Below are 25,657 nucleotides of genomic sequence, written 5' to 3'. Positions count from 1 at the left end.
TAAAAGTCAAGGTGAACAAGAACCAATTGATAAACCAGACTTATATTCCTGAAGAACATCCTAGTATTATCAATCACCTCACAATAATCTAAATCGTATGGTAGCGAAACTAGATATTGCGGAATCACAAACGATGAGACGAAGATGTTTGTGATTTCTTTTTATCTTTTCTATCGGAGATATAATCTCAAGTCAATTATTCCAATTGAACTAGCACGATTGAAAATGGAAAGATCAGATCGCTCAACTACAGGAGAAGTAGTTTCGTCTGGCTTCACAATCCCAAAGAAGTCTTTCAGTCGTTAATCAACAAGGTCTCGAGAAGAAACCTACAATTAAAGGAGAATCGACTTTAGCAAACCAACTAGTATCACGCAGGAGGTGTGGGGATTAGTTTTGCACATTTGCTAGACGTCTCCTTATATAGTTTTGAAATCAGGGTTTGCAATCTAGGTTACCTTGGTAACAAAGAATTCAATATTCATCGTTAGATGAAAAACCTGATTTATCCAAGCTAATATCTTTCAACCGTTAGATCGCAACTTAGCTTGTCACACACAAATGAAATGTATTCATTTAGGTTTGAGTAACCGTACCTAAACGTGTACATTGGTTGGTTCACAAATGGTTGACCAATGGTTAGCCATATGAGTGCTTTCATATCAACCATATTCATCTTTCTCATAACTAGTTCAAATGACTTATAAGAACTAGTTCAATAGTTGTTCAATTGCTCAGGTCTTTATACATAGACACAATTGAAACAAAATCGGTTTGATTCATTTGGATCAATTCATGAATAATATACCCACGTTTTGCTAAGATTGCATTCCTTATAATTTATTGTTTTAAGTCCATGAACTACCGATTTGAGAAATAACCAGCTTGGGTATACCTAGGCTACCAGATTTTGAGTTGGTTTTAGTTTCCAAACTCAACAGACTTTTTCGGGTGAAAAAGTTCCGCCAGTACGCGTACGGGTACACGTACCTAAGGTGACTGGTTTTTGAGTTCGTAAACTTCAAGCCCAGCAGAATTTCACGGACGTGAACTTCCGCTAGTGTGCGTACGGGTACGCATACCCAACCTGTCTCCTTAACCAATACCGCATGCACACATATGCATGCACTTGGTTTCCGACACATGGATTTATACACAAATGTGCGAACACACTAAATGCTTATATCCATAGGTGGTTACATATTCTCAACTCTACATTTCAATCATTGAAATATTCTTCTATAATGTTATAACAGTCGTTAGACATAAATAATCGACTATCGTCATCAAAGCTATTTTCAAGATTGAAACGTCATCATGACTTTCGTCACGGGTAAACATGAAGATGGTTAAAGCAAAAGCTTACCAACACGTATTTCGAGAAAAAGATAGGCGAGTAAACTCGGCTTGAAATAGCAAATGTGTATGTATCAAAACTATCATACTTATACGACTGTTGTCTCAAAAGTAGGAGATAGAGTAGATAGACATTTGAGTGACAAGATGAGTTCAAGTCTCAACATACCTTTTAGTCGGATGAAGTTCCACCAGTTCCTTGAGTAGTTCTTCGTCTTTGCAAGATAATTGTCATGGAGTCTGGAGCTCAACTATTCCTAACTATCCTAGACCGAGACTTAGTCATAACTATACTAGAAATCAAGATATATAGTTTTGATCACTAATATTGACCAACATGCTTGATATAACAACGCATGCAAGTTCGACCGAGCAATGCTCTAACAATCTCCCCCTTTGTCAATTTTAGTGACAAAACTATCAATACATATGGATTACAAAATAAATAAAACTTTGTAGCTTCTTGTCCACATGCTTGATCTCCTTGGTGCTTCAATGTTACTCGAAAACTTCGTCTTTTCCGAGTACCCCCATGATTCCAGAGGTTGTAAGTTCATCATCATAGTTGTTGAAGTTCCGTAGCCATAACAATGAGAAAACAAAATCTCTTAATCATTGTTATACAGTGTCATAATATTATTACAGAGTATCAAAGTTCTCATATCAAAACTTCGACAACAATACTATGGTGATATGTATCACTCCCCCTTAGTCAATACCTCGTCTCAACATGAAAACCACTCCCCCTTACATAATGATCCGAAAACCATATGTATTTGTAGTGTGAACTACATATTAATTCTCCCCCTTTTTTTCAATAAAATTGGCAAAGGTACGAAAACGGGATCCTAATGAAAATTTTCATGAGACACTTCAAACGAAAAGTACATACCAACTTGTTTATATGCAATCATAAAGTCGAGTCTAAATGCATTCATCACGGAGTTTATAAAGATACAAGATAACTCCTCAAATATTCCACAGCCGCACTCCCCACAAAGATATGAAAATTAAGCGCAAGTTCAAAAGAACTCTCCCCCATTTGATGTCATTCCCAAGAGAACAACAAGAGCGACCTTAATTTTACAAGAAAAGAAGGATTTTATTGGACACTAAGATACTTAGAAGATACTTCTACTAGAAAGAAATGTGAAGAAAAAACTGTACACCTCAAGAAGTTTCAAACTCAATTTCCCAAAAGATTGAGATAACCACAGGGGAAGAGTTACGAATGACTAATGGACCAGAACAACACCAATAGGTTGCCGTAAGTTTTGAAACGTAGCAGTATCTAATGGTTTGGTGAGAATATCAACCAGTTGTTGTTCTGAGGGAAAAAATTTCATAGTAATGATACCATTCTCATAAAAATCTCGAATAAAATGATACCTTCTGTCTATGTGCTTAGTCCTTGAGTGTTCAGCTGGATTTTCTGTTATGTGAATTGCACTGGTATTGTCGCATAAGATTCTCATCACTCCAGTGTTGACTCCATAGTCAGCAAGCATCTGTTTCATCCATAGAAGTTGAGTACAACATGAGCCTGCAGCAATGTATTCTGCTTCACATGTTGAGAGGGATTGTGAATTTTGTTTCTTGCTATGCCAAGCCACAAGATTCATTCCTACATAGTAGAAACCTCCTGAGGTACTTTTTCCATCTTCCACACAGCCTGCCCAATCAACATCCAGAAAGATCAGCGTTAGTATCAAAAGTGTAGGATAGACCATACCCTGCAGTGTGATTAATATAGCGTATAATCCTTTTTGCAGCTGCAAGATGAGATTCCTTCGGATTTGCCTGAAACCTAGCATATCAACCAACACTAAAAGCAATATCAGGCCGAGTAGCTGTAAGATATAGACGGCTTCCAATGACGATAGATTTTTTGATCCACATTTACTCCTTTATCATCTCGATGTAGTTTACCAGTTGTAGGCATAAGAGTTAGTTTAGGACTGGATTTATCTGGGCAAAATCTCGAGACAATATCTTTAGCATATTTCTCTTGAGATAAGTAGATTCCATCCTTGTGTTGTTGAATTTGTAAACCCAAAAAGAATTTTAATTCACCAACGTTGCTCATCTCAAACTCCTTACCAAGGGAAACTTGAAATTCTTGTGCAAGTTTCTCTGATGTTGATCCATAGATGATATCATCTACATAAACTTGAGCAATAACAACATCTTTTCCACTCCACTTGGTAAACAGTGTTTTATCAGCTCCTCCTCTCGAAAAACCTTTCCCAAGAAGAGATGAGGTCAGTTTTTCGAACCAGGCACGAGGTGCTTGTTTCAACCCATACAACGCCTTGTTGAGTTTAAGGAAGTAATCTTGGAAGTCTGGATTTTCAGAACCCTTAGGTAAAGCTACATAGACTTCTTCTTTTAAGGTACCGTTTAAAAAAGAGGATTTGATGTCCATTTGAAATAGCTTTACCTTAAGAAAACAAACATGAGCTAATAATAATCTGATGGACTCAAGGCATGCCACAGGAGAAAAGGTCTCGTCAAAGTCTATTCCTTCGATTTGTGAATATCCTTGAGCGACAAGTCTTTCTTTGTTTCTGACAATGGTGCCAAATTCATCAGACTTGTTCTTAAATATCCATTTGGTGCCCACAATATTGATGTTTGGAGGACAAGGTACAAGATTCCATACATCTTGTCTTTGAAATTGATTTAGATCTTCATGCATTGCATTTACCCATAAGGGATCGCTAAAAGCTTCATTAAAATTCCTTGGTTCTACTTGAGAGAGATAACAACTAAAATTGCACAGATTTTGAAGTTTTCCTCTAGTATTTGCAGTAGAGTCTCTTCCTCCAATGATATTGTTCAGATCATGGTTTCTTTGAACCCAGAGGTGTCGTGGGGGGACACGTTCTTGTTCGACGGGTACAGACTGATCAGTATTTTTCTCTTCGTCACTCGAAAGATCAGGATCAATAACAGTGGGTGTAACTTCAACTGAATCCGGAACTTCTTTGACTTTCTCAGTTGTCTCAGATGGAGGCAATTCAGCAAGAGAAAAATCATGATGAAAGTCACTAGTATCATCAATGATGACATTTGCAGATTCCGTCATTACTTGGGTTCTTAGATTAAACACTCGAAAACCACGACTATCAGATGCATACCCCAAAAAGATACCTTCATCACTTTTAGTATCAAATTTTCCTCTTTGTTCCCGATCTTTTAGGATATAACACTTACTTACGAACACTCTAAGATAGTGTATGGGTTTCCTACCATACCACAACTCATATGGAGTGTTTAGGGTTTTTGACCGTAAGTAGACATGGTTAATCAAGTAACATGTTGTGAACACAACTTCTCCCCTAAACCTTACAGGTAGGTTTTTGTTATGGAGCATGACCCTGGCCATTTCCTGAATATTCCTATTCTTTCTTTCTGAAACTCCATTAGCTTGAGGAGTAATGGGTGGTGAGCATTGTTGAATAATCCCCAGTTTATCACAAAATTCAAATACTTTGGTGTCTTTGAATTCAGTGCCACAATCACTTCTAATTTTCTTTAGTTTGCGACCTTGTTCATTCTGGATTCTATTAACAATAATCTTAAACTCACCAAGGGTTTCATTCTTGTGAGCAAGAAATGCTACCCAGGTGAATCTGGTGTAGTCATCTACCATAACTAAATCATACTTCTTTCCTCTAATAGTAGATTGTTGGATTGGTCCAAAGAGATCCATATGAATTAAATCAAGTGGGAATTTAGTGAGAATATTTCGAGATGACTTATGGTGAAATTTCTTTTGTTTACCCTTTTGACATGCACCATATACACCATCTATCTTTGCATTTATTTTGGGAACGCCTCTAACAAGTTCTTTGTTAATGATCTTGGTTAAGAGACGATAATTGATATGAACAAAACGCTCATGCCAAAGATGTGTAGATTCCACCTTAGTCAAATTGCAACAATTACTAAACTGAGTATCGAGGAGATACCAGTTATATTTACTACAAGTTCCTTGAAAAATTACTTTTCCAGTTTTGTCTACAATGTCACATCCATTTGCATTGAAGACAATTCTATGGTCTTTGTCACAAATTTGACTAATAGAAAGAAGATGTGCAGTCATACCTTTGACATAGACTACATCATTGATTTCTGGAACGCGGGAAGCTTGATTGTACCCTTCTTGCTAATATAACAATAACTTCCATCGCCGAACGTAACCGGTCCTCCTTCAAAATCGCCTAAGGAAACAAACCACGAAAGGTGACTAGTCATATGTCGGCTACAACCACTATTGAGAAACCATTGAAATGTGATGTTGATTTTAAAGAAAAATCCTCCATACTAACACTACTTTTCTGTTTAGAATTTCTTGTTAGCATTGTACTCCTTTTCAGATAAGTAAACAGTTGTTCAGTTTATTGTGAAGATTGTTCGCAACTTTTATACTTTTCTGAAAACATGTCCATGTATGTTGAGCCAGATTATGAGTCTTATAAAACATACAAGGTTTAACATCAATAATCTTATTTAAGAAGTTCTTCCTTCTATCAAATTTTCCAAAGTATATACTTTGTTTAACACTTGACTTCAAATCCTTATGCTTAGCAATTTTTGTAGCAAGATCATGATTGATCCGGATTTGTTTACCCAACTTCCTTTAGAGAATGACAAGGTTTTTAGAACATTCTCTAAGATTGTGATGAATTCCTGGTGAAGCGTTTATAGAGACTTTACTGTCCATCTAGTCAGATCGCTTACAAACACAGACTGATAAGGTCTTTAACATGTTTGCCTGCTCTGATACCAATTGAAAAAACGGGCGTCTAACAACCTCACCCAATATTTCGATTAGCAATCTGTATGGACTAACTCCAATATACTTTTATGACAATCAACTAGACAGTTAGACTCAATCAATAGAAAATTATATCAAAGAGTTCTTATATCTCTATCTCTTGATTTAAATCTTACTCAAGCAATCTGCGAGTCTCGATTAAATACAAGAGAGATAAACTTGGACGGTACCAAAGACCAATGTCCAAGGATCAATCAATTTCCAATCAACAACCAAAGGTTGGATTTCACTATTGATCGATACAAATGCACAACCTGTGATATTTCAATTATATAACAAAATATAATCCGGAATAGAAATAACACAGACACCAGAAGTTTTGTTAACGAGGAAACCGAAAATGCAGAAAAACCATGGGACCTAGTCCAGATTGAAAACCACACTGTATTAAGCCACTACAGACACTAGCCTACTACAAACTAACTTCGGTCTGGACTGTAGTTGAACCCTAATCAATCTCACACTGATTCAAGGTACAGTTGCGCTCCTTACGTCTCTGATCCCAGCAGGATACTACACACTTGATTCCCTTAGCTGATCTCACCCACAACCAAGAGTTGCTACGACCCAAAGTCGAAGACTTTAGTAAACAAATCTGTATCACACAGAAAAGTCTACAAAGATAGATAAATCTGTCTCCCACAGATAAACCTATAAGTTTTGTTCTGTGTTTTTTAAAAAAATCAAGGTGAACAAGAACCAATTGATAAACCAGACTTATATTCCCGAAGAAAAACCTAGTATTATCAATCACCTCACAATAATTTAAATCGTATGGTAGCGAAACTAGATATTACAGAATCATAAACGATGAGACGAAAATGTTTGTGATTTCTTTTATCTTGCCCTTTCGGAGATATAATCTCAAGTCAAGTATTCCAATTGAAATCGTACGATAGAAAATGGCAAGATCAGATCGCTCAACTACAAGAGAAGTAGTTTTGTCTGGCTTCACAATCCCAATGAAGTCTTTCAGTCGTTAATCGACAGGGTCTCGAGAAGAAACCTACGATTAAAGGAGAATCGACTCTAGCAAACCAACTAGTATCACACAAGAGGTGTGGGGATTAGTTTTGCACAGTTGCTAGACGTTTCCTTATATAGTTTTCAAATTAGGGTTTGCAATCTAGGTTACCTTGGTAACAAAGCATTCAATATTCACCGTTAGATGAAAAACCTGATTTATCCAAGCTAATATCTTTCAACCATTAGATCGAAACTTAGCTTGTCATACACAAATGAAATGTATTCATTTAGGTTTGAGTAACCGTACCCAAACGTGTACATTGGTTGGTTGACCAATGTTCGACCAAAGGTTAGCCATATGAGTGCTTTCATATCAACCGTATTCATCTTCAAATGACTCATAAGAACTAGTTCAAGAGTTGTTCAATTGCTTAGGTGTTTATACATAGACACAATTGAAACAAAATCGGTTTAATTCATTTGAATCAATTCATGAACAATATACCCACGGTTTGTAAAGATTGCATTCCTTATAATTTATTGTTTTAAGTCCATGAACTACCGATTTGAGAAATAACCAGCTTGGGTACGCGTACGGGTATGCGTACCTAAGCTACCGGATTTTGAGTTGGTTTTAGTTTCCAAACTCAGCAGACTTTTTCGGGTGAAAAGTTCCGCCAGTATGCGTACGGGTACACGTACCTAAGGTGACTGGTTTTTGAGTTCGTAAACTTCAAGCCCAGCAGAATTTCACGGACATGAACTTCCGGCAGTATCGGGTACACATACCCAACCTGTCTCCTTAACCAATACCGCATGCACACATATGCACGCACTTGGTTTCCGACGCATGGATTTATACACAAATGTGCGAACACACTAAATGCTTATATCCATAGGTGGTTACATATTCTCAACTCTACATTTCAATCATTGAAACATTCTTCTATAATGTTATAACAGTCGTTAGACATAAATAATCGACTATCGTCATCAAAGCTATTTTCAAGATTGAAGCGTCATCATGACTTTCGTCACGGGTAAACATGAAGATGGTTAAAGCAAAATCTTACCAACACGTATTCCGAGAAAAAGATAGGCGAGTAAACTCGACTCGAAATAGCAAATGTGTATGTATCAAAACTATCATACTTATACGACTGTTGTCTCAAGAGTAGGAGATAGAGTAGATAGACTTTTGAGTGACAAGATGAGTTCAAGTCTCCACATACCTTTTAGTCGTATGAAGTTCCACCGGTTCCTTGAGTACTTCTTCGTCTTCGCAAGATAATCGCCATGGAGTCTGGAGCTCATCTATTCCTAACTATCCTAGACCGAGACTTAGTCATAAGTATATTAGAAATCGAGACATATAGTTTTGATCACTAATATTGACAAACATGCTTGATATCGCAACGCACGCGAGTTCAACCGAGAAATACTAATTGAGTTTTCTGGATACAAATTAGTGTTTCATGTAATTTGTTAATGTCCAAGGAAATCCTTCTTTGCTTGCAAAAGTAAGGTCGTTCTAGTTGTTCTTTCAGATATGATATTTTATGGGGGAGAGTTCTTATTTGAACTTGTGCTTAATAGCCAAATCTTTGTGGGGAGTGCGGTTGTGGAATATTGTAGGAGTTTTCTTGTATTTCTATTAACTCATTGATGAATGCATTTAGTTTCGACTATATGATTGCATCTAAACAAAGTTGATATGTTCTCTTTTAGTCATAAAGTATCTCTATGAGAATTTCATTATGACCCCACTAGTTTTTGTACCTTTGCTAATTTATATTGACAAAAATGGTGAGAACTAATGTGTAGTTCACATAACATATGCATATGGTTTACGGATCATTATGTAAGGGGGAGTGGTTTTCATTGTGAGATGACGTATTGACTAAGGGGGAGTGATACATATTAGTATATCACCATAGTATTGTTGTCAAAGTTGTGATACAATTGGACTTTGATTCTGTGTGATAATACTATGACACTATATAACAATGATTCATAGATACTATTTTCTCATTGTTATAACTACGAATCTTCAACAACTATGATGCTGAGTTGAACGCGTTCAGAATCGTTGGAGTACTTAGAAGTGACGATGATTTCGAGTAATGTTGAAGAACCAAGGAAATCAAGCATTTGGATGAGAAGCTACAAAGTTTATTTATTTTGTAATCCATATGTATTGATAGTTTTGTCACTAAAATTGACAAAGGGGGAGATTGTTAGAGCACTGCTCGGTCGAACTCGCAAGCGTTTCTATCTCAAGCTTGTTTGTCAAGTTTAGTTTCCAAAACTATAAGTCTTGATTTCTAGTCTACTTATAGCTAAGTCTCGTATTAGGATAAAAAGTGTAGTTGAGCATTAGACTTCACGACGTTCATCGATTGAAGACGAAGAACTACTAAGGGGAGCTTGTGGAACTTCATCAACGAAAGGTATGTGGAGACTTGAACTCATCTATCACTCAAAAGTCTATCTACTCTATCTCATATTTGAGACAAAAGTCGTATAGCAATATAGACTTCAATTATACACATTTGATATTTCGAGCTGAGTTTAACTCGCTTAAATATTTTTCGAAATATGTGTTGGTAAGATTTTGCTTTAACCAAGTTCATCTTATATTCTTGACAAAAGTCAAAATATGATCATGTGAAAATTGCCTTGTAACATCTTACACGATTTGTGTGAGATAGTCATTTGATGTAGACTCGAAATATTTTATATTGATCATTCGATCACTTAAAAATTGCTTTGAAGCTAATAGTTTGCATGAGACAGCTATTATCGTCTTCTAAGAATGTTTCAATGATTTAAATGGGAGTTTAGAACAAATAACCATGATTAGATATAGCACAGTATGCGTACTTGTATGCTAACTGTTGCAAGTTATTCCAAGTCCGAGATCCATAGTATGCATACCCGTATGCGTATTGGTTGGTTAATGAAAGTCCGTGAGCTTAGTATGCATACCGGTATGCGTACTGGCGTGAGTTTCAAGTTCCAGAAATTCAACTGAGTTTGGAAGGTATGCGTACCCATTCGCATACTGGCGAACCCAAACTTAGTACGGCCACTTAGGTATGCGTACTTGTATGCATACTTGAGTAGGTTATGTTCTAAAATCGGTTTGTTCATGAACTAATACATTTATATATTAAGGAATGCAATCTTTTGCAAACCGTGGGTATAATGTTCATGAACTGAATCGAGTGAATCAAAATCGATTTTGCTTCAATTGTGACTTGTATACTTCTCTGAGAATATATACAATTGAACAACTCTAGAACTAGTATTATTTGAGTCATTTGAACTAGTTATGGTTAAGATGAATATGGTTGATAGGAAAGTGTTCATATGGCTAACTTTGGTTAACTATTGTTGAGCCAACAAAGGTATACACGTTTAGGTACGGTTACTCATATATAAATGAAGTCACTTTTCATTTGTGTGTAACAAGCTAAGTTCGATCTAACGGTTGATTTATATTGATTGATATCACTAAGAAAAAGGACATTGGTGCTTAAACATTTTATCTAACGAAAGAGTAAAGCATAGACTAGGGGGGAGTAGCATATCATATGATAATGGAAATAATAAAGACACGCGGATTTAAAATCTACCTATCTTACCTTTAGGGGGATTATTAACTTTGTTATTATAATGTCAACAACGACATTTAAAGGATTGAATGTATATAGATTATTGTGTTGTTGAATTTGGGAATCAAGCGTATGTGTAATAAATTATTGTAATTTGTTTATCCATATGATGTAAGAGTTTTGTCACTAAAATTGACAAAGGGGGAGATTGTTAGAGCATATTTTAGTGAACCAGAACTCATTTAAAGAGTCGCTTGATTATATACTAGATTCAACTTCGTATAGGTTAGCTTGAAAGTACTAGGATATGAGACATTACAAGTATTACGTGAAGATTTGAAGAATGTGAAGAAGTAAGGAGCTACAACGACGACATTATCCTTCCACTTGAGGTTAGTAATATTTGACGTGAACTGTTTCATTCCTTAATGTATCTTTTAAGTCGTGCATATTTAAAACAAAACTGAGAAGCTATGAACGATTATACTCTAGTTAGATGTAGTATTAAGGAATACAATACGAAGTATAACACTTATCTTTTGAACTTCGTATATAAGACATCGAAATAATCGTTTGAATGCTATTGTGATTATGTATGGGTATGAGGTGAAGATTTCATCTTAGGAAACAATGTTTTACATTCGTTTAAAGGAAGTAAATTCATGAACTTGTTTTGTGAATCGAAATGGAAATCGCTAGGCTTATTGGTATTGTTATTCATTGCATATCTATTGAACTATGAATATGTGTGATTAGTATAACCGCTCATGACTTGCTTATGTTCTTGGTAAAACTATTCACAAGGACTGACTTTTGTATTGGTATGACTTTTATTAGTGAAGCCGATCTTAAGTAATCACCTGAGATGGTATGATCGATTTGCTGTAATTGGTATGACCAACTCTAGGAAAAAGGGAACCCATCCTAGTAAGAGGTGCAATCGATAACAAGAGGGGAATCGATCCTTGTAAGAGGTGCAACAAGTTTCTAGTTATTGGGAACCGATCCTATGAACATGTGCAACACGTTTTTAGATATTGGGAACCGATCCTATGGACATGTGCAACAAATACAAGTTAGATACCATATATATGTGGGAACCGATCCTAGTACCTAGTAAACCAAGTTTTGGTAACTAGCGTGACTAATTCCAGTACCCACATGGAGGTAGAACCGAAACTTGTTTTGGTAGAACCGTGAAACCCATGTTTGGTGATTGAGAGTTCTTGATAAATCATATAGTTCTTGGAAGTCAGATGAACCAATTCTGAACTTGTTTGTAAATGTGGCAAATCGATTCCAACAATGTAAGTATGAAAGATGACTTGCAAAGTAAAGATGTCGACATACTTTGAACATGTGCAGTAACGCTTATAATAACTAAAGGAAGAATCCCGGATCGAAAATAAATTGAGAATCTTTCAATTAAGGTTTTTAATTTTATATTTAGAAAATAAAAATTAGTAATTTGCATTTACTAATTGGAGATTTTCTTAGAGATTTTGGTCATTATTTTTATTTTTTTATTTTTTTTATTTTTTTATAAGCAAAGGCCTTCAAAAAGGCTAATGGTCCTCCTCAACTATTGGAAGGATCCAAACAGGGGGTTTAGGCCAGTACATGGAGGAATTGTTTTGTTTTGCCCATTGATCAAGCTCATGAGATACATAATTACAACTTCTAGGCTGAAAAATAAAGATATAAGCAGATAATTTGGAAGAAAAAAAGAAAATGTCTTTAAAGATAGCATCCGTCCTAGAGTCTCCATCGAAATTCCCAGCTGAAAATTGATCGATGAGAGATTTTGCATCACTTTCAACAATGATGTGAGAGAGATGTTGTTCCACAACTTTCTTCAGAACTGCCCAGATGACCCTTGCTTCAGCTTCTTCAACAGAGTGAACATCAAAGACTAAGGAGGCACAAAAGGTTGATTTTCTTGAGAAATCACGCATCACATACCCTGCACCATTAGCTCCAGAGATATCATCAAAGTCACCATCAGTATTGCATTTAATCCAACCAAAAGAAGGAGGCATCCATTTATCAGTAATACTGACATGAACGGTAGAGGGAGTAGTCAAACTAGGATTTCTAGAATTCCTAGTGAGGAGCATAGCTCTAGCTCTAGCTAAGACATCAGTGTAGTTTTCTCTAATTCCTTGGAAAATGAGGTTGTTTCTACTGGTCCAGAGAGACCATAAGATAGCCACAAAGAGACATTGATTCTCCTCAGAAAATTTAGACTGATGGTCAATTAACCAGAAAAGAAGCCAATCTAAAAAAGATTTATTCTGAAAAAATTGGGTATTAATGTTGAAATCAGAAATAAACCGAACTCTACTAGCAAAAGGGCAAGTGACCAAAGCATGCATAATAGTTTCCTGAGGATCAGAACACCTAGGACAATCCACACTATGCATAGGCATTCTAGTATAGAGAATGGTTCTGGAGGGCAAAGCATTTCTAGCCGCTCTCCATAAAAAGACCTGAATTCTGTAACGCACTTTAACTTTCCAAATGCACTTCCAAAGATTTTTACAAGGGGAAGGTCTAAGGCATTTGAGCCCCAAGTAGGAAGATTTAGAGGAAAATTTGTCATTCTTTAAAATATCCCAAGCCCTCCATCAGGAGTGCAAAGTTGGCTTAAGGGAATGGAGATAATCTTATGAACAGAAGCATTATCAAAATGGGTATTTAGTCTAGACACATCCCAACTTCTGGATTGGGAATCAATGAAATAAGCAACTTTAATACTAGGATCAGGAGGAACAAGAGGGTTGGGTGTGGCATAACCCTGAGAGGGAATCCATTTATCACACCATGGGTCAATAAATTGACCATCCCCAACAATCCAAGAAATAAAAGGTTTTATAAGCTCCTTAATAGCATGCAGGCACTTCCAAGTCCAAGAACATTTAGCAGTACACTTAGCATTCAAAAAATCAGTTTTGGGAAAATATTTGGTCTTAAGAACAGTGGCCAGAAGACAGTTAGGATTTTCCAGGATTCTCCAGGCATTCCTAGAAAGCATTGCTAGGTTGTTTAACTTAGCCTTCCTGAACCCCAAACCTCCTTCAGCTTTAGGGGAACATAAAATGTCCCAGCCTAGAAGGTGCAACTTTCTATCATTGGGGTCTAAAGTTTCACCCCACCAGAATTTACAGAGGTGAGAGTCCATCTGTCTACAAAGGTGTTTAGGGATAAGAAAGGCTCCCATTTTAAAAAAAGGGATAGCTTGACCAATGTGCTTGATCATAGTAGTCCTAGCAGCTTGGGATAAGAGCTTGTGAAGCCAGATAGAGATCTTGGCATCAATGGCTTGGAGAATACCCATATGTGTGTGGATTTTTGAAGATTGGAAAACAGTAGGTGTTCCAAGATATTTTTATCCTAAATCCCTGCTTTGGATATCTAAAATATTAGCCAAGATGGATTTCCTATGTTCAGGAATCTTCATACTAAACAAAATACCAGATTTTTCAAAATTGATTTCTTTCCCAGAAGCAAGGCAGTATTTTTGAAGATAGTCATTTATGACATGAATTTTTTCCAGTAGCTTTTGAAAACAAGAGAGAATCATCAGCAAACAGAAGATGGGTCATTTCAGGAGCCTCTTTACAGACTCTTATGCCTTCTAAAGTACCCTTTTTTGGAGGTTATCAATGTAAGAAGATAGGGCTTCAGAACAAATGATGTAAAGATAGGGAGATAGAGGGTCTCCATGTCTTATACCTCTTTCAGGTTGAAAGAAACCTGTAGGGATACCATGAAGAAGGACATAATAAGACACAGTGGAGACACATTGGTTTATCAGTTTAACCCAATGATTATACAAACCCATTTTAGTTAAGACTTTCTCAAGAAAATCCCACTCAAGCTTATCATAGGCCTTAAACATGTCAAGTTTGATGGCAGCAATGCCCTCAACTTTATCATTATGATTGGCAGCATATATGACCTCACTAGCAAGCAAAATGTTATCAGAGATACTCCTCTTAGGGATAAAAGCACTTTGGTTTTGGGAAATAATATTGTTCATAAAAGGTTTCAGTCTATTAGCCATAGTTTTTGAAAGAATTTTATAAATAACATTACATAGGTCAATAAGCCTATACTGGGTTACCAATTCAGCAAGAGGGACTTTTGCGATGAGAGCTATGTTGGTATGATTAAAAACCTTGGAAATGTTACCAGTTCTAAAGCAGGTTTGAGTCATATCAGCAACAACTTCCCCCACAATATCCCAATGCTTTTGATAAAAGAGGCCTGTAAAACCATCAGGACCAGGAGCCTTCCCCCCCACATTTGGAAGACAACATTCTTAATTTCCTCTAGAGTCAGAGGCATATTTAAGGATGCATTATCTTCTTCAAAGAACTTAACAGGAAGATCAACAAGAATTTCATCTTGGAATTGCTGAGGATGGGTGGAATAAAGATTTTTGAAAGAATCTATGAAAGAATCTCCAATACTATCTCTATCAGTTAGAATAGTATTCAAGGAGTTCTTTATCCAACTAATAACATTTCTTTTTCTTCTAAAGAGAGTTACTCTATGAAAATATGGTGAATTTTTGTCACCTTCCAAGATCCATACTTCTCTAGATTTGTCCTTCCAATATAACTCCTCCAGGTTGTACATATATTCCAACCTGGCTTTCAGTCTAGAAGTATTACTAGTATCAGTAGCATTAAAAGTTTTAAGGTCCGCTAATCTTTTCTAATGGTTGATATATTAGTCTGTATATTACCAAAAGAAGACTTATTCCAATCTGTTAGGCCTTTCTTGGTGCTTAAGAGCTTAGCTTTAAGTTTGTAGGCAGAGGAACCTACCACATCAACAGACCAAGCATTAGCTATAATATCTCTACAAGTAGGATCCTCAATCCATATAGCCATAAAATGAAAAGGTCTAGGCATATTATTATCCTCATAGTTAAACCCTATATGCATGGGACAATGGTCACAAGGGTCCATAGGAAGGTTATTAACACAAAGTTTAGGAAAAAGATCTTCAGCAGTTTGATTAATAAGACATCTATCTAATCTTTCAAGAATCAAATCAGGACCTTGTTGCATATTAGACCAAATAAATCTTGGTCCAGAAAAACCAAGATCATGGAGATTAAAAACAGAACAAAAATTTTTAAGATTTTCAAAATTAGGGTCATCTACTTCTAGGCCACCATTTTTATCTTCAGTACCTAAGAGGGTATTAAAGTCTCCTATAAAGAAAACAGGTTCATCTAAAGGGACATTTATCTGTTGACATTGTTGTTACCAAAAGGCTTGTCTTAGACTAATGTTAGGTTCACCATACATAAAATGAATATGACAGGTCTTAGAATGGAATAAATCAGTAGTAGTAACATAGATGCCCCTTAGACTGGGGGAAATAATGTTGAGGTGTACTTCCTTTTTCCAAGCAAGGGAAAGACCACCACTTCTCCCAACACTTGGAACATTAAAGGTACAGGGAAATCCCATATTTCTTAGTTTCCTAGCTTCCATGTCTTTTTTCATTTTGGTCTCAGAGAGGAAAATAATATCTGGGTTGACATTCTTACAAAGAAGACTAAGCTCCTTGTTAGCAGATTTTTTACCAAAGCCCCTAAGGTTCCAAGCAATCAAGTTGACATTATTGACAGGAAAATGATTTATGGTATTATGAACATTGTCAATTAGAGGAGATTGAAGGGGTTTATTTACCTGAGTGGTAGAGTCATATCCACCACCAAGAGAAGCATTGGTACCGTCACCATTTTGAGAGTCAAATTAGGAGGAATCGAGACTAGAACTAGCAGCATTGAGAGGAGAATTATTGCAGACACCATTGTTGCTTGAGGAATTTTCAGCAGGTACATTGTAGCTCCCAAAACAGTTAAAGATTGGTTGGGTATTGAATGAGCAAGTAGAAAGGTCAATGGCCGGTAGTTTTCCCAATTTGGTGATTGGAGGACAAAGCTGAGCATAATCAGGTTCAGTAGAAGTTTGTTCTTCAGGGATAACCACTATACTAGCCGCACTTGAATTAGATTTTGTTCTTTTTGGTAAATCAGCTTTGGGGTTAATCTTCCTTTTGAGGTTTGCTAGAGCATCTTGTTCAGCAGTATTAGTTGTTCCTCTAGTGATGATTGGACTGGTATTTGGCAGAGCAGCAGTTTTGAATCTTCTTGAGGAGTTAGAGGTACGAATCAGACCACTGGGAGTTGACTCTGATCCAGAGATAGAAGCGGTAACTGTAACATTTTGAGCGGTAACTTGTTTTAGCACAATTGACAAACCATTTTCCAACTGGGTCAAATGTTTTTGAACCGGACCAACATCAAAGATATTCAGAGTAGTGGATCTATTGATAAATAGGCTCATATGGAAAGTATTAGATAAGATCTTTTGAATAGAATTTTCCATTCTTTGATCAATAACTTCTGCTTTTCCTTTATTGCACACTTCAATAGTAGTAGATTCAATTTGTGTTTCTGGTATAACTTCATATTGTTGCATAACAGTGTCAGTGATGGCAACAGATGATGGAACAACTTGCTTGATTGTAGAAGGCATCATTAACTTTGAGACAGATGGGAGAGTATAGTTGTTGCAATACGCATCAAGCTCCTGTAACTAGAAGTGCTTCTATAAGTAATGCAGTAGTTGCAGTCAACGTACACGTGTGCAAAGGAATCACTTCCTCAAGGATGGTAAAGAAGAAGTCTCCAATCAAGAGAAAAGGTTCTTCCTCTAACTGTCTCTTTTCTGTTCATCGTGTTGGTAATCATTTTAGAGAAACAGTGAAAGACTTCATCAATAAGCGAAATGATTCAAAATCTCGAATCATTTCCTCTATGGAAGAAATAACTCACTATGAACAAAGGTTGTCTCTAACCAAGAATACCTTACGTGATTTAAAAAGGAAACTTAGTGAGTTAACTGATATTTCTGAAGATTTAGAGGAATTGAATGATCCCATAATCAATAGTTTCTTCAATAACAAGAAGGAGTTTTCCGTAGATGCCCTGAGTGAGATCTACAATGCGTGGGATGTCTTCTTTTTGGATTAGTTGGAAGAATAACTAGTGCTTTGAATAGCGATGATTGTGACTACACATAGCTATTTTTGTTTTCATCTTCTTATGTTATTTTTTTAGGTTTATTGGTATTAAATTCTAAAAATATTTGGAGGATGATGATTATTGCAGTATTTTCTTGGTTTGTTATATTGCAATATTTTTATGGGATATGTATTGTTTGCGTCTGTGAACTTGAAGGTCCCATATTTTGTCAAAAGTAAAGTCGTTCATGAATCGGTATTCTTATTGATGAAAGGACGAATGGACTTTTGACAAATACAAAAGTTATGCCTATGCAATCATGTATTTGATGGAAAATAGGATTAAATCTTTTGTATGACGAGGATAAAGTCTATTATGTTGTTATGCATATAATGATGCAAAGATAGAATAGATCTGTGTATGTTAACCATAGTATTGATCTTTATTTATCCATTTTCATATTTTACCGTGAAGGCTCCATTGTGTGTCTTATGTTGATCACCTTACAACTAAGTCGATTTACCTTGGCTTTGTTGGTTGTTCCGTAAGATGCTATATGTTGAGCATTATTAACTAAATTAATCATCCTTGGTTATTTAGTTTGTACTCCATAAGTTTTCCTTCTTTTGTTGAGTACATGTACGGTTAAGATGGTCATGTTCGATGATAATTTTAGTCGGGGTTCCGTAATCTCTTTTATGTTGAGCCCAAAATAATTAAATTGATTACTTCGGTGATTAATTTGGTTGTTTGCTTTTCGATTAGATTAATTATAGGTTCTCTTGTAATTAATCTAGTTGTGTTTTCATATATTCCACAAGCTCTTGTGTTGAGTATATGAACGGCTACACTATCATGTTCCATTGGTTAATGTAGTCACGTCTTCCGTAAGGTTTTCCTTATGTTGAGTACTTGAACGGTTAAGTTAGTCACCTCCATATGATTAATTTAGTCGTAACCTGTTGCTCTGTGAGTTTAATTATGTTGAGCACTTTCAATTAAATTGATCACTTTTGTGGTTTTGATTTAATTGTGTATTCCAATTAGAATATTCATGGGTTTACTTGTGAGTATTTTAGTTGAGTTTTGGATATAAAAAAATCATTCACATGGTTTTTGCTGTCCAAATAAAAATCCTTATTTTCTTTCCAAATTAAGGTCGCTCTTGTTGTTCCTTTGGGAATGACATCAAATGGGGGAGAGTTCTTTTGAACTTGTGCTTAATGGTAATATCTTGCGGGGAGTGCGGCTGTGGAATTTTAAAGGGGTTATCTTGCGTATTAAAACTCCTTGATGAATGCTGTTAGCTTCGGCTATAATATTGCATCTAAATTAAGATGATATGTTTTCTTTCTTTTGGTCATGAAATGTCTCTTGTGGAAATTTCATTATGAACCCATTCTTGTACCTTTGCCAATTTTATTGACAAAAAGGGGGAGAAATATTGTAGGTCACACTACAGATACATATGGTTTTCGGAGCATTGTGTAAGGGGGAGTGGTTTCCATGATCGAGATGGAGTATTGACTAAGGGGGAGTGATACATATCACCATAGTATTATTGTTAAAGTTGGCATTATTTTTAATTTGTTGTCGTAGTAATTAAGATTCGAACTCTAAGACTTGTTAAGAATAATTTTAAAGGAATAGAATACAGAGTTACTGGGTCTAGGATTCGGCCAAACTCATATCAATAGGTTCAATTATTCATTCTCAAACAATTATCGCTCGACAAATAAAACAACATCGACTCTTATTCTCACCAAGGTAGATTCTCCAAACATTAGTTATAAATCATAAGCATGGGACATCAAACATCTAAGCAAGCATGACCCATCTAATAAAATAATAACTAATTTTTTCAAATCTTAATTCTATTTTAATTAAGTGCAAAAGTCAAATAGAAAATAAAACAAATTCACCCATGTATGAAGTTCGGCTTCCTCCGTCGATCCAATGTTGGGGTTTAGCTTCTCATGATGAAAACACACTCAAAAAATATAATTAATAGCTCAAATGGTGTTTACAATGGTGAAAATGAAGAAAAATTAAACGCAACAATTTTGCTCTACCAAAACTCCCCCCTCTTTTCCTCCTGTTTGGTCCTATTAGCACCCTATTTATACACAACAACCCATTACTCAAATATCTTTTCAAAATATTCTTCCATAACTCCACCAGATCTTCTCTTTGACGAAAGATATCTCAGGAAAAATTTCTTTCTCCATTATCACACATCTTCCTCTATTTGGTAGAATAAAATCCTGGGGATATTATTATATTTTTTTATTTATAAATAAAACCACAGCTTTTCTTTCTCCTTTTCAATTAAAACAAACTCATCAATATATTATCTTTTTTAACTTCAAGATATGAAAACTTCTTGTATTATAAGCAACAAGATATCTTTGCCTTAAATCTTTGAGATCTCCCATAAATTATGTGAATATGTTTCAAATGAAGAAGAAGAGGGTGCCTCTATACATTTGTTCATTTGTTGGGTGTCTTTATCAGTTGGGTGACCGTATCTGAAATAATGGGTGCCTTTATCAGTTCCTCTGGCTGCTTTTAACACTTTTTTCGATCTATTTTTCCAAAAGAGATTATTTCCTTGAAAAGACTTAAAACAAGTTTATTAGTGATAAAATGAGTCCCAGCTAATGTATTTATGGGTGAAAATGCGTCGTACTTTCGTGCTTATCAAAAGTCGTGCTGCAATTGGACTTTGATGTTCATAATAATACTATGACACTGTATGATAATGATCGAGAATATCGATTTCTATCATTGTTATGGCTCCGGATCTTCAAAAACGGTGATACTAAACTTACAACCTTTGGGATCATTGGAGTACTTGGAAGGACGAAGATTTCAAGGAACGTTGAAGATTGGACTATGGAATAGGAGCCACTAAAGTTTATCTTTTTTGTATTCCATATGTATTAATAGTTTTGTCACTAAAATTGACAAAGGGGGAGATTGTTAGAGCATGGCTCGGTCAACCTCGCATGCGTTGCTATATCAAGCATGTTTGTCAATGTTAGTGATCAAAAATATAAAGTCTTGACTTCTAGCCTATTAGCTAAGTCTCAGACTAGGATAGGAAAAGCGTAGTTGAGCTCAAGGACTTCATGGTGATTCAACGACAACGACGAAGATCTACACCAAGGAACCATGGAACTTCATCAGCAAAAAGGTATGTGAAGACTTGAACTTATCTATCACTCGAAAGTCTATCTATTCTTCTCCTACTTATTATGAGACAAAAGTCGTATGCTATATAGACTATATCATATACACTTGATATTTAGAGCTGAGTATTCATTGCTTATCTTTTACTCGAAATCATGTGTTGGTAAAGCGTTTCGCTTTGATCAGGTTTATCTTCACCTAGTGACGAAAGTCATGAAAGTTTCAATCACTTTGGAAATTGCTATGACGAGAAAGGTATGTTGTTCTTCACGACTGAATATCTCCCTCTGAGAATGTTTCAATGATTGGAATGAGAGTTTAGATTATATAACCATGTATTCCTTGAGCCAAAGTTTTCGAACTTTGTTGATCAAGAGAAATCGGTAGGATTGTGGAATTGTCTTGCCAAGTCCGCGAACCCAGTCCGCGAACTGACGGAAGTTCTCGACCGAGAATTTCTGCTGGGATTTCCAAAAATCGTTTGTGTGCTAAGTCCGGGAACTCAGTCCGCGAACTAGCGGAAGTTCTCGACCCGAGAATTTCTGCTGAGTTTGGAAAACTCAACCGATTAACTTAAGTCCGCAAACTTGTTTGTGAGCTTAAGAGGTTATGATCTAAATATGTGCTCTGAACATGAAACATTAATTATTAAGGAATGCTTTATGCAAATCGTGGCTATAATGTTCATGAGCCAATTCTAATCGAATCATCTTTGTTTCAATTGTGTCTTGTGTAGTTACATAAGATCTCATAGCAATTGAACAACTCTTAACTAGTTCATTTGAGTCAATTGAACTAGTTATGGTGAAGAAGAACATGATTAATATGAGATGCCTATATGGTTGACCTTTTGGTTTATCATGTTGAACCAACATACATGTACTCGTTTGGGCATGGTTTTCTCAAACCCAGTAAACGTGTACCCAAGTGTGTGTGACAAGCTATGTCTTTCGATCTAACGGTTGAGAGATATTGGCTTGAATCTAAATCAGGTTTTCATCTAACGGTGGATAGAGTTTGCTTTGTACCTAAGGAAAAACCATGATTTGAAAGGTTATATATATGAGACATCTAACTAGAGAAAAACTTAATCCCCACACGTCTGTGTGATACTAGTGCGCTCGCTAGAGTCGATATCCATTAACCCTTGATTTTCTTCTCTAAAATCGGGTTAATGACTTAAAGACTTCATTGGGATTGTGAAGCCAGACCAATACTACTTTTATCGTAGTTGTGTGATCTGATTTTGCATCTTCTATCGTACGAGCACAATCTGTGATTGGCTTGAGATCGTGAGAGTTATCCGATAGGCAAGATAAAGAAGTCACAAACATCTTCGTCTCACTGTTTGTGATTCCTCGACAATCCGCCTGTGTAGTCAGGAAGGATTGTAGAGAGGTGATTGATTAATCTAGGATGTTCTTCGGGAATATAAGTCCGGATTATCAATTGGTTCCTGCTACCTTGATTTTATATCTAAAGACGGAACAAAACCTAGGGTTTATCTGTAGGAGACAGATTTATCCTTTTGATAGACTTATCTGTGTGAGACAAATTCTTTTATTATCAAGTCTGTGATTTTGGGTTGCAGCAACTCTTAGTTGTGGGTGAGATCAGCTAAGGGAATCAAGTACGCAGTGTCATGCTGGGATCAGAGGCGTAGGAGTACAACTGTACCTTGTATCAGTAAGAGATTGGTAGGGGTTCAACTATAGATCAGTCCGAAGTTAGTTTGCAGTAGGCTAGTGTCTGTAACGGCTTAATACAATGTATATTCAATCTGGACTAGGTCCCGGGGTTTTTCTGCATTTTCGGTTTCCTCGTTAACAAAACTTATGGTGTCTGTGTTATTTCTTTTCCGCATTATATTTTATATAATAGAAATAATACAGGTTGTGCGTTAAGATCATCAACTTGTCTAATCCAACCTTTGGTTGTTGATTGTAGTTGATTGATCCTTGGACATTGGTCTTTGGTACCGTCCAAGTTATCTCTCTTTGATAAAGACTCGCAGATTTCTATTTTCTTGAGTAAAGATCAAATCGAGAGATTGAGATAAGAACTCCTTGAGATACTTTTTATCTAGATGGAGTCTGACTGTCTGGTTGATTCTCTAGCAAAGTATTTCGGAGTTAGTCCATACAGATTGCTAATCGAAATATTGGGTGGTGTTGTTAGACCCCCGCTTTTTCATAAACATTCTCTTGATGTAGAAACTGTTGAGATCTGGGAAACACGCCTGAAGAACAGTTGGATGAACTGTATAATGAAGGTGATTCAGATATTGATAGAGATGTTGATAAGGAAATCTTAGAGTATGTTGAGGTATATAGTAAATTCTTTGAAAAATAAAAAGATGACAACTTCTCATGTCACGGATCTTCAACAACAATGATGTTGAGCTGAACACGTTCAGAATCACTGAAGTACTTGGAGTGAAAAAAAATTCAAGGAATGTTGAAGAACCAAGGAAATCAAGCGTGTTGGATGAGAAACTACAAAGTTTATTAATTTTGTAATCCATATGATTGATAGTTTTGTCACTAAAATTGACAAATGAGGAGATTGTTAGAGCATGGCTCGGTCGAACTCGCAACCGTTGCTATCTCAAGCTTGTTTGTCTTGTTTAGGTGATCAAAACTATAAGTCTTGACTTCACGGTGTTCATCGATTGAAGACGAATATCTACTGAGGAGAGCTTGGACTCATCAACAAAAGGTATGTGGAGACTAAAAATTATCTATCACTCAAAAGTCTATTCTATTTTATCTCTTATTGAGACTAAGTCGTATAGCTATATAGACTTTTACATTATACACATTTGATATTTCGAGCCGAGTTTATCTCGCACATCTATTTCTCGAAATATGTGCTTGAAAACTTTTTTCTTTAGCTACGTTCATCAACATTCTTGACGAGTTTAGTTGGAAACAATTTATTTGTTGGAAACTAAATAATAAGTCAAAAGATGATCATGTGAAAATTTTATTGAAACATCTTACATGATTTGTGTGAGACAGTCATTTGATGTCGACTCAGAATGTTTCGTATTGATCGTTCAATCACTTGAAAATTACTTATAAGCTAATAGTTTGTGTGAGACAGTTATTGCCATCTTCTAAGGATGTTTCAATGATTGAAATGGGAGTTTAGAACAATTACCATTGTCTGGATATAACTCAGTATGCATACCAGTATGCAAACTGTTGTGGTATGATTCAGGTCTGGGAACCAAGTCTGCATACCAGTATGCGAACATTTTTAACTGTTAAATTCCGAGAACCAAGTTTGCATACCAGTATGCGAACGGTTTCACCTGAGTTCGGGATGGAACGACAGTATACGTACCCGTTTGCGAACTGTCGAAAAAGATCAAAGTCCGAAACTTAAGTTTGTGTACCCGTTTGCAAACTTATTTGGTTTTAGTTCTAAAATCGGTTAAGTATGATTTCATACTCATGAACAAAAACATTTATAAATTAAGGAGTGCAATCTTTGCAAACCGTGGCTAAATGTTCATGAATTGATTCTCTTGAATCAAATCCGATTTTGTTTCAATTATTTCTTGTATACTTCTACGAGAATATAAACAACTGAACAACTCTATGAGTAACACAATTGGATTCATTTGATTATCATTTGACGTATAAGTGTTAGATGAATGCGGTTAATACAAAAGTGTTCATATGGCTAACTTCGGTTAATTATTGTTGAGACAACTCAATATACACGTTTAGGTACGATTACCCATATCTAAATGAAGGTATATTTCATTTGTATGCAACAAGCTAAGATTATCTAACAGTAGAGAGATATTTATTTGGTTTTAAGCAAACTTAGCTTGAATCTTTAATCGGGTTTTCATCTAACGGTGAATATTAATTGCTTTGTTTTTAAGCTATCAAACCCTGATTTGAAAGACTATATACGGAAGAGTTCTAGCAACTGGAAAACCTAATCCCTACACTTATGTGTGATACTAGTTGCATACTAGAGTCGATTGTCCTTTAACATAGGTTTTCCCTAAAACCATTATAGGTTAACGACTGGAAGATTTCATTGGGATTCTGAAGCCAGACCCAACAATTTTTTTCTGTAGTTGCGTTTCTGATCTTACTTGTTCATCATATTGAATACTATCTTCTCTAAGATTGTCTCGAGATTTATCTCCGATAAGTAAAATATAAAAAGTAATCACAAATCTCTTCGTCTCATTCTTTGTGATTCCACAATAACTTGTTCTACTACCATATAGTTAAGTTATTGTGAGGTTATAGATATTTATAGGTTGTTCTTCGTGAATATAAGACCAGATTATCAAATGGTTCTTGTTCACCTTGATTTATAAAAAGATGGAACAAAAACTTCGTAGGTATTTCTGTGGGAGACAGATTTATCTATCAGAATAGACTTTTATGTGGGAGACAGATTTGTCTATAAAGTCTTTGACTTTGGGTCGTAGAAACTCTTAGTTGCGGGTGAGATCAGCTAGGGGAATCAAGTGTGTAGATTCCTGCTGGGATTCGGAGGCGTAAGTGTAGATGATGGATTTTTAAGAAAGGCTAAAATCGTAAAATCATGATACTGCATGTTTCTGACCCGGCTTCAGGAATGTATGTGACGATTCATATT

General features: G+C 35.9%; 1 protein-coding gene across 1 annotated transcript; it reads right to left on the bottom strand.

The window, feature by feature from the left end:
• Window positions 1–13,387: 13,387 nt before the first annotated feature.
• LOC113278836 (uncharacterized mitochondrial protein AtMg00310-like) lies at window positions 13,388–14,119 on the bottom strand. The gene has a single exon (XM_026527570.1). The coding sequence runs from the start codon at window positions 14,117–14,119 to the stop codon at window positions 13,388–13,390; it is 732 nt and encodes a 243-aa protein (XP_026383355.1).
• Between the last annotated feature and the right edge of the window lie 11,538 nt (window positions 14,120–25,657).

This window comes from Papaver somniferum, chromosome 5 (genome assembly GCF_003573695.1).
Source record: "Papaver somniferum cultivar HN1 chromosome 5, ASM357369v1, whole genome shotgun sequence".
Lineage (NCBI taxonomy): Eukaryota > Viridiplantae > Streptophyta > Magnoliopsida > Ranunculales > Papaveraceae > Papaver > Papaver somniferum.
This window is presented reverse-complemented; position numbering and strand designations above follow the sequence as displayed.